This window comes from Apus apus, chromosome 4 (assembly GCF_020740795.1).
Source record: "Apus apus isolate bApuApu2 chromosome 4, bApuApu2.pri.cur, whole genome shotgun sequence".
Lineage (NCBI taxonomy): Eukaryota > Metazoa > Chordata > Aves > Apodiformes > Apodidae > Apus > Apus apus.
In genome coordinates, this window is record NC_067285.1 from 102,337,783 (window position 1) to 102,351,542 (window position 13,760).

Below are 13,760 nucleotides of genomic sequence, written 5' to 3' on the forward strand. Positions count from 1 at the left end.
ATAAATTTAATGCTTCCTGCTGCCACAGTGGAGTGAGCCTTTTGTCCCAGAACAGATAGGGTCTTGAGTCCAGAGACTCCTTTGATGAGTAAGAAAAAAAAAAAAAAATATATATGTATATATCTGCAGCTCCCATGATTTAACTTAAATAGTCCAGTAATTATTTTGTGCAAGCAATCCCCTCAGCATTGAGGAGCTATTTTAAACCTGTTTGATGATTTCACAGCTAGTCCAGCACTGAAGGGCTTGGTCCAAAATCCTCACCTTGCACCCGGAGTTGTACCAATCAAATGCACTTCTCTGTCTTTTCCCCTCCACTTCATCAAAGGGCTTGCACCACCATGGAAGCAGCAGCCTCAGCAGCAGCAGACCTTTCTGCTGCATTTTAAGTGGTTGCCAATTAGAAGGTGGATTTTGTAATGAACTTTCTTCACATCAGTTTCTTGTGAGCACAAGTTGGATGGTAATGGTTTAGTTGCTGCAGCTCTAGTTTTTTTTTGGATAGGAAGGAATTACCTAGGTAGGAAAGGTTAGAGTTCCTGTAGCATTTTGGCTCTGTATTTTAAGTGCTTCCACTGGAAAAGGTACATTTTCATTTTGTTTTTTTTTACTGAGAACACAGGAATGATCAAAAGATGCACACAAGCCAAAAAGTGCCCTTTACAGTAAACCAGTCTTGCTCAGCCTTGCCCCCAGTAGACATACAAGTTACAGCAGAATTGTCAAACTCTGTGGTAAACTATAATTTCATTTTAAGTGTGAATTTTAAAGTCTACTTCTACAAGAATGACCTGTACATGAAGAGTTTATGAGCACGTTGGGCTCTTTGGAAGATCCGTATTGGTATACCTAACAAAGAAAGCCATATTTGCCACAAGAAGACACTTAGCAGTTCAAGTAAAAATATAGAACATATATATAGATATAAGGCCACTCATGTGTGTATAGAGTGAGATGTTCGTAGTGAAATTCAGTCTTCCATTACAGCACGTGAACCTGCCAACACATCCCAGTTCTGGCTTGAAGAAAAAGGTTGTATCCCTCTTAAATCTGTGACCAAGGACTAAATCATGACCAAGTCGTAGATCAGCCTTCCAGACTGAGTACTGTCTGACATTGCCATGGGCCATGCTGACCAGCTCCAGTGCGAAACCCCTGCACGGTGTGATACAGCTGTAACTAAGGTGTCTGATGGCTATGCTGCACCTCATAGTACTGGCTATGACAAAGTGGTATTTGTACACAAGGAAGCAGGTTGCAAATCAGATCATTTCACATGTTTACTAGTATTAGGTACTTGTTACTTAACCCAAATTTCTGAGACTGTGGAGTTTCATACCCAAGACTGGATGTGCTCAAATTAAGACAGTAAGGCAAGTTTAATTTCCCTCTGAGTCACGGTTCCAGATATAACCTTGCTGTTGTGATGGTGCATGGGAATGGGATCAGGGAAGGAAAGAAGAGGATCACAAGAGGCTATTAAAACCTTTTCATTTATTTAAATACACCTATTGTGTTTCTTTTAGACTTACCACGAGCTGTTAGAGAAGCATCGGCAAGCACAGTGGGAACTGGAGGAGGAGGATGACTGCAAGAGCACAGAGGCCGTTTCAGATCTCTACAAGGTATGACTTCTAATGATATGTCATTTACTAAAATAATTCTGAAGATCCTCTAACCACACTACACAGTGTCAGGCTTTAGGGAGGACTGGGGAGTTGCAGAAGAGATCGTGGTAGCTCCAGGAAGCTAGGCGGGCAAACAAGGAGATGGAGACAGACAGTCTTCCACATTAGCTTGCCTTTTCCATTATCTTCACAACACACTATGTTTCCTAACCTCCTATTAGTCAGAAAATGCTTACGTGGTCTGCCAAAACCTGCTGTCTGGGTGACTGACAAGGCTGCAGTAAATGTTGAGAGCATACAACGTATGGCGTTACTACCGGGAGAGAGACTTCATTTATGTAGCGTAATCCTCTCCTCTGCACAATGGTAAGATGATACTATTCTTAGTTAATTGTCTCCAAAAATAGTTTTCTAATTTTTTTTCCTCTCAGACTAATTGTTTTGGCACTAGTTAGTTCCCTGAAATAAGTTCAGATCTTTAGTGAAAGTAATATTTTTACACTTCTCTATGTTACTAGTTTGGAAAATAAGTAGATGCTTCATGCTTTTGCGTCATCTATAATTATTTTCTGTCTGCACTGAAAAATAAGATAACATGATGTATCTGATGAAGCCCAAAACTGTTGCTAGCGGTGACCTTTAATTAGGCTGGAACTAATAACTTTCAGCTCAGCAGGATCCTTGTCGTGATTAATTATGACCAGATCAGGGTGTTACGGAAACTTGTAGTCCCTATTGCATGAGGATGAGATACCCACACAATCTTAATTAGCACTAGTATACTTTTTCAAATTCAATAGATAAAAAAATAAAGTCACTGTATTTAGAACAAATAGTTTTGCCATGATTTTATGTAATAGTGCAAGCAACAGGATATTTGAGAAATATATGGCTTTGGAGAAAGGAAAAGTTTGCTTGGAGGGCTATGCCAGTGAATCAGAATAATTAATTGTACAAAGCAATGTAATTTAAGAAAAGTCAACATATCTGCTCATGTTACTGCACACAGTCCATTCTCCAGAGTATGTAGCTTCTCCACCCCATTCCTCAATTCACATGAGGTCTCTGGAGACCAAACAATTTTTTTTAGCTTGCACAGTTCCACCTCATTTGTGAAATTATATTGCTTTCCTTTATTGTGTACTCTGCTTTAGTGACACTAAGATCCTCTTTCTTTCAGCACCGTTAGCTAAGTTTTCCATTAAAGAAAAATTGGTTTGGGTGAATTAAGTGTTTCTAGAATTGCCAGGTTGCCAGGAGAGCTGCAACTCTGCCAATTCACCCAGCTCTAAGCCATTATATTCCTTATTAGAGCTGCTCTCTTATTCCTAGACCCAAACAAACACTGCCAGCAATGAAAAACTGCCACAACTGTGATCCAGCTGGCATCTGTTGAATGCGGGTCCACAAATCTTAATTTCCACCTTTTTTTTCTATAATAAAACATGTTTATTGTGACATTTAACATAAAGAGCAACTGCACTCTCTCCCCTTAACCCTAAGTATGTATTCTGCAGTTGGTTACAGGAGAGCAGAGGGCTTCTGAATATACCTTGTAAGCAGCAAAAGTTAGAAAGAAGAGAAAGTACATGTCAGTATAGCCCCACTGCAGGTAAATGGAGCTGTTTTTACTTGTACAACTGAGGAAAGTGCAGTAGTTACATGTTGTCCATTACCTGGGGCAGGCATAAAAACAAAAGTAGATTTGCTGTTAAGAGAAGGAGTTGCATCTCACAATCACAGTGCCTTTTCTTCATTCTGCTTCACCACACTTCAGAACAGAAGTGCAGCTTCAGCAAACACAAGCCTTTCCCTGTGAAGCAGGGCTTTGCCCCTTCTCTAAGTTCCTCTGGGTTTCTGCTTGGAAGAAACTATTGCTACCAATGGGGAAGACAAGATACCCATGGGAAGGTGACAGGGATTCGAGATACCCCATAGTGCAGTGGTGTGACTGAAGCTCAGGCAGACATAAGCAAGTGAACATTAGACTAGCCAAGTGGGTACCAGCAACCCTCACATGGTAATAGACCTGTGTCCCAGTTGGGTTTGAATCAGCCAATTTGTAGAACCAGCTAGTTGTTAGAAGCAGTTGTTTTCAGCACATATGCAAGCACTGCAAGATCTATACTCCCTGAAGTTTAACTCATAGTCATTTGCCTTGCAGTCGTTTGGAAGGTTTGGACTCTGCTGTTTCTGTTCTGCCATGAGCAAGGAAAAGGTTAGGTAAAGATTCGATTAAGCATTCAAGAGTTCACTTACTCTCCATGTTTCCATAACTGTAAGCATGTTACTAAGTTAGATGGCAGGAAAGTTCACCAGTAGAGAGTTCTGTTCTATTGCTTTTTTTATCATTCCAGTAGAAACTGAAGAATAGTAATGTTACTGAAAAAAATTACTGAAACACTCTAAAGATACCCTGGCATGCTCTACACGTATTTAGATTAATATTCCTCAGCCTATAGTCCACAAGACATCCAAAGATAGACTTCAAGACGTTTAAAAAAGGCATGCATACATTTGTAAACAGTCAGAGTGGAAAGACCTAGAAGTGATTAAATATTTAAGAGTTCATCAAGGGTTTTTTTTTGTTGTTGTAAATGAAAATTAGCCTTGCAAGACTGCACAGAGTAGTTCTGCTTTCCCACACATGGAATTTAAATAGCTGCTGGATGTAAGGGAAATAAAACTGAGATAATTACCTAAATCTAAAAGGAGGCAAAGTGTTCTGTATATTACAATTTCTCTGTAACCAAGATTTTGCCATATATGCCCTTTCCACCAAATAGCTCATACTCCTTACTGGCCCAGGATTAAAGAAATTTCACATATTTCTTCTGGGGTGAACAGTCTGATACTGTCCAGTATTCACAGGATTTAGGGTTCCAGACAAGTTTCTACTTGTGTACCCATTTACATGTTGACTTTGGTTGAAAACCCCCAAAACTGGAATGAATCACACCGCACTTTTCCAATTCCCGGCAGCAGAACCCAAATCATGGTGTGTTTTTTTTGCTCATCCAAGCCCTCTATTTTCTTAAATTGCTGTCAGAGTCCTTGGGGCATAATCAGCATTGCAATTTCTCAGATAAGCAACAAAATCCTAGTAAAGAACAGACGAAGGTACTGTAACAACACCAGTGTTAGATGCCTGGTTGCCAGTTAGCTAGAGTTAGGTCCCATCCTCAGGCATGCCTTCAGCTAAGAGAAGTTACTAGCAGCTTTCAAAGCAACTGTCTTAGAGCGTTCAGGCGCCTCCATCCTGGATCAGCTTTCTAAACTATTCACACCATTTTAAAGTGCTGTATCAAAACTTGCACTGCAGGTGACAAACCAGAATAAATCCCCAAGGAAGAGAGTCAGTACAGAGTTCCCAAGGATTGCGCTCTGACAGATTCACTTGCACTTTTTTTTTTTTTTTCCAGTGAAAGGGACGTGGCCAGGTCTTGTATGTCATAAAGGCTTAAATGTGATAAAAAGCTTAGACCCTTCATTCCTCCTTCAATTGTGTGTTGGAATGACTTGACTTAATTCAACAGTTACCTTGGTTTGTCCTAGTGGAAGCAAGCCTGGCAGACTTAGTTTCATGAATGAGTAGAAAGGTAACCTCCATGCAAGAGGTGATAGTAAAATACAAGGAAAAAGTCACCATGTGACCAAATAGGGAACCAGTGAATATCCTGGGGACTGAAGAAAAGATACCACTTAAGCTGTAAGTGCCATTGACTTGTGGAAGAAGATCCTTACCTTGTTCTCACAGTGTTCTTCTAAGCCTTTCTCAAATTTCTATGCCATTTTTATTTTTTCATTTTTCTCTTTTTTGAACATTCTGTGAGTTCACCAAGACAGATTTATATAACCCTTTAGTACTAGTCTAGCCTGTAGTGCAGCAGCACATCAAAGAATTATCCAAATTGATTAATAACTATGTAAAATGCAATGATCTGGAAGCTGTGTTTGCATAGAATAATTGAGTAGGTTTGTTTTGTGTACACATGAATAAATCAATTAAAATTACTTAACCAAGGTCAATGGAATCTGTTGATGCCTGAAGCAAATGAACGAGTTATATTTGGAAGGTAGCACAGAACATTTCAGTCATACTAGTGGATTAAAATAATGTGCTGTAGGTGAATAGCCTGTATCTAAGCACAGCCTCCATAACTAATTTTTTAAGTGCAAGTCGTGGAATAGTTCAAGTGATTTTTATTCTCACAGTATGTAATAACTGAAGGAGGAATTGTGTCAGAGGTAGTTAACTGCATGGCTCAGACTAATATTTTCATAAACACAGTCAACAGAGTTATCCCATACTCGAGGGATATTGTGTCACAATAACAGTTGTGTTTTGGCTTGGGTAGTTTTTTAATTGCAAGGATTTTTACTGTAATTTTCTGTTACATGGCAACAAGAGCATTCCTGTGTCCCCAGTGTGTCCTGTTCTGTTTCTTGTGATGTCTTGGAAAGATTAATGGCTAGCTCTTTGCAAGTCTGCCTCAAGTTTAGCATATCAGATATTAATCAACCTTTAAACTTTTATTTCTCCCCCATCCTTTCTTTTTTTTCTTTTTTTTTCTTTTTTTTTTTGTGAACTACCTGCTTATTGCAGTTGGGAAAGGAGAAGTGAAAAGAGGCTGGTGATTAACAAAACAAACAAGCGGAGTGTACAAAAATAAATCAATTAACAGCTAAATTAATTAACAGCTAAAAATTGTACAGTCCATGGTAAGATAATTATTTTTCCTTAGGCATAACATCAGGATCATAAAAACACACCATTTACTGTCATTTGTAATTCCCCTTTACCGATAGCATTTCGCCAGAATGTTGACATGAATGACTTGACATAGAAGGGCACAAGAATGTAGACTAAAAGCTGTTAAGTAATGAGTACTATCAACAAGCAAGGTAATAAACATTTTATGAATGGGTAAACATGAGTGTGAGGTTGAAGGAAAGAAATTGATTTTTTCTTTTGTTAGTAAAAGGGGAAAGGTTATCTTCATCAAAATAAATGGCACAGATTGTTAAAGACATACTCTTCCATTACTTTCCTTATGTAATTTCATTTCATTAACATGAGCTACAGTTAGCGATGCATTTCATGGAGTGGACTGCATTTTTTATCTAGAGCTAGCAACTTTTCAATCACAGCTTGTCTCATGTGAAAATCCCTATCAAGAGACCTCCAACTCTCATGCTTACTTTTGAAAATTTTGCCCTGTGACTAACCCCAGGAAGTCTGAGAGACAGCTTGGTTTGATAGATGACATTTGTTAACTTAAACCATGTGAGTTCAGTCTAGTTCTGCGTTTGGGGACTGATTAATTTTGATCTTGTAATTTCAGTCAACACTGATGAAAAATGCCTTATATGTTTAGCCTTCATTCTGAAGCTTGCTTCTTGCCTTACTGCATAAGAAAATATGTGGATTTTTACTATGATATGGATTTACAATTTGTTAATAGTTAGATCTAGTAAAGGACATAACCTTATCTACAAAGGCACATTTTAAAATAATGAGTACAGAAAGAGAAGATTCAAGCTGCCTTCTCGATAAATCAAGGACCACTGATGGAGCAAAACTGGAATTTCAGTGAACCTCCTTTTTTAATGCCTGGAAATTAAACCGTTTTTTTATTAGCTTGTACTAAGGGTTATTTCAATGTCATTGTGTTTTATTGGTGTTAGGATGCTTAAAAGCAGGGTACTTGTTTCATTTTTGCAATTAGCAGTCCAGAATTCGTCATGTCTTTTGAATATCTCCAGGGATGGTGACTCAACAAGCTCCCTGGGCAACCCGTGTTAACGCTTGATAAGCCTTTCAGTGAAGACATATTTCCTAATATCTAATTCAGACCTCCCCTGGAACAACTTGAGACCCTTTCCTCGCATCTTAACGCTTGTTACTTGGGAAAAGAGAACGACCTCCGCCTTGCTACAACCTTCTTTCAGGTAGTTGTAGAGAGTGATAGGGTCTGCCCTGAGTCTCCTTTTCTCCAGATTAAACAGCCTCAGTTCCCTCAGATGCTCCTCATAAGACTTGTTTCCTAGATTCTTCACCAGCTTTGTGGCCCTTCTTTGGACATGCTCCAGCTCCCTTCCATGACATGAGCAGGGAACCCTACCACTAGATCAGGTTGCACAAAACCTCCTCCAACCTGGCCTTAAAAACCTCCAGAGATGGGACATCAACAGCCTCCCTGGGCAACCCATTCCAGTTCCTCACCACCCTTATAGTGAAGAATTTCTTCCTAATATCTAACCTAAATCTCCCCTCTCTCAGTTTAAAACCATTACCCCTTGTCCTATATCTTCTCTGATGAAAAGCCCTTCCCTAGCTTTCCTGTAGGGCCCTTTCAAGTACTGGAAGGTGCTATAAGGTCTCCCTGGAGCCTTCTCTTCTCTAGGCTGAACAGCACCAACTCTCTTAGCCTGTCTTCCTAGCAGAGGTGCTCCAGGCCTTTAATCATCTTGGTGGCCCTTCTCTGGACCCTTTCCAACAGGTCTATATCTTTCCTGTTCTGAGGGCCCCAGAGCTGTACACAGTACTCCAGGTGGGGTCTGAGCAGAGCAGAGGGGCAGAATCACCTCCCTGGCCCTGCTGGCCTCACTTCTTTTGATGCAGCCCAGGATGCAGTTGCTCTCTGGGCTCCAGCGCACACTGGTGGCTCATGTCGAGCTTCTCATCAACTACCACCCCCAAGTCCTTCTCCTCAAGACTGCTCTCCAGCCATTCTCCTCCCAGCCCGTATTTATGCCTGGGGTTGCACTGACCCAGGTGAAATCTGATAAGCTGTGTATTTCCCGTGGTTTTTGACAAAATTATATATGTATTGCTTTGTCTGTAATTCACCTGCACTTGGCATTTTAAGCTGATCCCTTTTTATTTCTGCATATACCCCATGGTATTTCTTTATGCTTGATGAATTTCTCTGGAGATTTTTTGAAAAGCTTTGAGATTGACTGCCAGGTACTACAAACAGGTTCATTCAACAGTGCAATCAGCTATTCTATTAATGGAATCAATTAGAATAAATTTTACTAAGTAAAATTCTAAAAGCAAGACATGGTATATCAAGAAGCTTGTAAGAACTGATTTATGGGGATTCTAGTCCAAAAATAAGATCCTGGAAGCAGTAGAATTTTTTCAACTATTTTCTTTTTTTCATGTGGAAAATAAGCTTTATGATAGGTAGTGTCATCCCCGTTCACAAACAGACTTTATTGCTGTTTTGGATCAAATACGTTCCTTAGAGCATAAAGAGTTTTGAACTGTGTTGTTAGTTTGAAACACTTTGGTAGAATTCAATCACCCCTGCAGTCTTTCCTAAATGTAGATTTACTATTTAGGAAAGAGTGCATTCCACTGAGTCTCAAGTGCGGCATTAAACATTGTAGCCATCGTATTGTGCATGTGGCATGTTCTCTGTGGAGAGCAGGCAGATAGATTAGGGTCTGGATTCCAAGGACTGCCTAGGGTCTCATGGCTTTACAATTACGTGTTGAGATTAAATAAGCCATCGGCCAGCGGTTCCCTGAACACCAAAGAGAAGTTAGGATTTTGATATCACAGAAAGTGGTTCATTTTGTGATCCTGAACTACAAGTAAGATAATTAAGTGCAGGATTAAAGGGGAAGTGTTCGGTCCTGTTAAAAATCACCATCCCAGGGAATTACAGTACCTGTTGCTTTGCGTGCCAGTTTGCAACGTATGTGAGATGTGAAGAACATACTGCTTAATTCTGTTTCCCCTCCGTGCGTTCACCTAGCATGTTCATTTTTAAAGGGACTGTTGATGTGAAAACTGCTTCTGGAATTCTAATCCCACTCTCCTCCCTTCATATACCAGTTCCAGCAGAGAGCCTTGAAGTATTTTGCAAACAAATTGTTAAGCACCTTTGTTCTAAAGATAACTTGGCCCAGCACATGAATGAGGTGATGTAGGAAAGGAGTTTTCTGCGAATAGGTCCTAGTCACATTTTTTGCTGGGTAACTAGGTACCCATTCTGGTAGTGCCAAAGGGAAGTACACAGTGTAATTTGAAGCTGCAGGGAGTGCAATCAGAGCTCTGTTCATTTGGTCTTTAAACAAAATGGCATGAAGGCAAGTAACAAAATACTTTCTTTATGTTCTGTGGAAAAGATTTCCTAGTAAATAATAAATACAGAGCTGTCAGCACGCCAAGGGAATGCTATCAATTCTGCAAGCAAAATGTGCTGCAAAGTGATTTAGCTGCCATAGGTAGAAGTCTGTTTAAGAAGGAAGTTCCTTAACACCCTGCCTGTGATCTTTTGAGATTGCAATAGAAATGCCACAGACTCCTCTAGAGTACTTCTGAACTATTTAAGACCCAAGAAAAATTCTTATGTCTCTGAACACCCGGCAAAGGCAGGAAAATTAACTTGTCATGAAAAGCTAGTAAAGCTCAGAGAAGGGAGGGTTTACAGAGGTAGAATGATCATTCTTTAAATGTTGCACGGATACAGAGATTAGAAACACAGGATCTTTGAACTTCTCTTGAATCCCAGAATTTGGAGACTTCATTTTTAAAATAAATAGCAGCAGAAGAGATCATTCGAACAAACCATTTTACATTAGTGTTGGCAAGCTAAGCCAGGCCCACCAGCATACAGATTATTGTTGTAATATTAATTGGTTACTCTAATTAAAGAGTAGGAGAGATCCATCCTTCAGCACAGGATGTACCTGAGGGCTTCTCAGCAAAGACAAGCTGAGAGAGTTGAGCTTGTTCAACCTGGAGAAGAGAAGGCTCTAGGGAGACCTTATAATAGCCTCACAGTACCTGAAGGGGCTACAGAAAAGCTGGGGAGGTGCTTTTTATAAGGGCTTGTAGTGATAGGACAAAGGGTGATGGTTTTCAACTGGAAGAGGATGGATTTAGGTTAGATGTTAGAAATAAATTCTTTAGACGTTAGAAAGAAATTAGAAAGAAATTCTTTAGACACTGGCACAGGTTGCCGAAGGAAGTTGTGGATGCCCCCTCCCTGGAAGTGTTCAAGGCCAGGTTGGATGGGGCTTTAATCAACCTGGTCATGTGGGAGGGTTGGAACCCTCATAGATTACAGAATCATAGAATGGTTTGGGTTGGAATTCTATGATTCTGTGATACGATTCTAATTATACTATCATGTCCAAATTGTGAGCAATAGCTAAAAATGAGAGAATGTCACTAGAATTTAGGTATCTGATCATTGTGTCTCTGACTACCAAGTCTGATATATATGCCCAGTTTCAGAAACCTGTAGCCCAAAATAGAAGAATTCATGGCACTTACAGTTTAAACAAAGCCAGTGGGACCTGGATTCTGAAAATGCTGCATTCTTTAGGCAGCTAAGAGTTGAGCAAATCAAGACATCTCACACTGAAGATGTAGTGAACACTTTAGATCATGTTGTGCCTCAGTTTTATCCAGAAGATGTTACTGCAGGGAGCTCATAATATGGCTGTTTATTGCTTGTGAAAGAAGCTCATTAATATGGTGATAAACATCCTAGAGGGATCCCAGGAGGAAAATAATGATTTAGTATTCAGTGCAGGAAATGAGAAATAGAAAATAAATATTTTTTAAAATAAATATTTAAAGAAATCTATCAATTCAACTGTTATTGACAAACCTAAACATGGAACAGGTAAAGGTCCTGTGGAAACAGTATGTGCACCCAAGTTTATCATTATGGGGACACAAAACTAGATTTCACATGCAAGCTAAGTTCTGGTCATTCTTTGTTTCTGAGTTCTTGACTTTGCAGTTTAACATCCTCTTTTGTGGGTTTTTTGTGGGTTTTTTGTTCCATTTTCTTTTTTATGTTCTAGCAGTTGGAATGGGTTCTTACACAATAGTACATTATACCAGTGTGTCTGTATACATTACATTATATACATTGTACCAGTTTCTGTCTTTCAGAAAAAGACAAGTCCACTAGAACTTTTTGTGTTTATGAACCGCAGGCAAATGGTTTTGGCATTTAGATAAATATTTCTGTGTTCCTATTGAGAGTTTCCAGATTCTGATCACTTAAAAGATTGTAATTTAGCCTAAATTTAAAATAAGGCAATAGCTAGAAGACCTTACTGGTTTGTGCAACAGGAATGCTAAAAAGAGTTTTAAAAAATTTATCTATATTTTAAGGAAAAAAATGAAACAAAAGTGTTTTCAGGAGGGCTGACACTGTTTTTCAAGAAAGCAAGACCAAGTAGGCAATAAAGATTTTTTGACTGTTAAGTTTGTGTGGAACTTACACAAAAATAGCTCTTTGTGAGCTGCTGGAGAATTGCTGTGTCCATGTGACCTTTTCTCGTTTCTGCTAGGGAAAGCTAACTGCCCTCATTCCTTCTCCTCGGGGATTATCTCAAATTGTAGCAAGTTCGCAAAGACAGCTTATACCATCACTGTGTATTTGACAGTGAAATTGTGTGTTTTGAATGGACTTTTTAGCTTGTTTGCCATCTGACTAAATAACCCAAACTCTTCTTGCAAGTGAAACAGCTTCAGCAATTGGAAGCCACTCATATGGGAGTAGTTGTAATGAAACCGCCAGAAGATGTTTGTTTTCCTAGGCTTGAGCCTGTTCTGCATCAGAAGGAATTTGAATAATTCCGTCTTTCCAGAAGGCATTGAAAAGTGTCATCTGTTGGAGTGCCAACTGTATAATATGAGTAGTGTCAATTTTGTCTACCTAAATGCCATACTCTCCCTTTTAACTGTTTCTTCTTCCTTGCCTTCATTCATTTCATATCAGCACCTTTGAAAATGTGCTTATGAAGTGCTGTGTTAGGCAAATTGTTTCCACAGCAACTTTCAAAATAAGTGTTTTTATAACATGTCACCATAGCCAGTAAAACAAAACATTCTTTGTAGCGCAGTTGCATGTGGGTAACAGTTAGGATTCGAGATCTCATTTGTTTATGCTGCTGTTGCATTTTAAACAGTGTTATATGCCTTGAACCAAAACATGCAAGTTGTTCCATCTACAAACCCTGGTCTTTTTAACTGAAGTATTACTGGCATTGGATTTTAGCTCCAGGGGTCAGTCACTGGCCCAGTGTCTTCACTGGGACTTGGTTCTCTCGCTGGCATCATGGAGACACTCAATGAATTCCAAAGAGCTGGGGGTTTCACTTTCTCACCTGTGTCTCTTTGTCCCTTTTTGTCCCTCTGTTAGGATCTGTACTCTAAAGCTTCCCATGCCTTAGCAGAACTGGTCACGGAGCTGTTTCTTCAGACCCTGCCTGTTGTGACCTGTCTTTCTGTAACAGAGTGTGAGCATCTGAAAGAGGAATGGCAGGAGAACTTGGCTCCTCAGCTGGAGAAATGGGAGACCCACCGCCAGAGACGGTGGAAGCTTTTCCAGGAACAGCTGTTGCAAGAAAAAAAAGTAAGACACGTATTATGTTCTGGTAACCCAGGGTCTAAAAGCAGGGATATAGAAAAAAAAGAAGAAAACTAACATAATTATGTGGATGGGGTATTTTTTTTATAAATATACATTATATATAATATATAATATATTTTTATAAATTATTACATATCCTTATATATTATACATTATTTTACATTATGTTATATGTATTGCAATAGATAATATATAATTTACACATAAAAATATATATAATATATATCTATAGATATGAATGTGTATATAAATACATGTGTATATAAATATTTATGTAGCCCAGTTCCAGCCACAGGTCCAGACTAGAAAAGGACAGTTTGACCTGTAGTATGGAGTGTATATATATTCTGTGCATGCAGTCTTGCATAGTGGAGTTAGAGAGTAATTACTGAACATCTGTTCACAGTGTTTGTCAACTTTGTCAGCACATAAACATTTATTTGCAAGGCTGCTGTCTGATAGCCTCACCTCTTGAGCATCCACAGAAACAGTTCAAAAAAACCTTCATCTGTTCTGTTTGGAGAGGGCATATATAAGTACCATTTACAAGAAAAGAAGCCTTACAATGATAAATATTTCTTAATATTTTTTATGTATTAATACTCTAGTATTTGGAAAAATATGATACACAGTTTATATAAATATTTTTCTTTACTCTGAGAAGATGCAGAAACACACATCCAGCTTTCCTGCTCTGTTTGTGCCCAGCATAGGGGGC

General features: G+C 39.1%; 1 protein-coding gene across 2 annotated transcripts in view; it reads left to right on the forward strand.

The window, feature by feature from the left end:
• Nucleotides 1-13,760, forward strand: part of EVC (EvC ciliary complex subunit 1) — a 55,636-nt gene that overhangs the window by 21,887 nt on the left and 19,989 nt on the right. For both annotated transcript variants that reach the window (XM_051619259.1, XM_051619260.1), the window contains exons 11-12: nucleotides 1,527-1,625; nucleotides 12,812-13,024. In XM_051619259.1, the coding sequence (XP_051475219.1) occupies nucleotides 1,527-1,625; nucleotides 12,812-13,024 (312 nt within the window). The remainder of the gene's footprint in view (nucleotides 1-1,526; nucleotides 1,626-12,811; nucleotides 13,025-13,760) is intronic.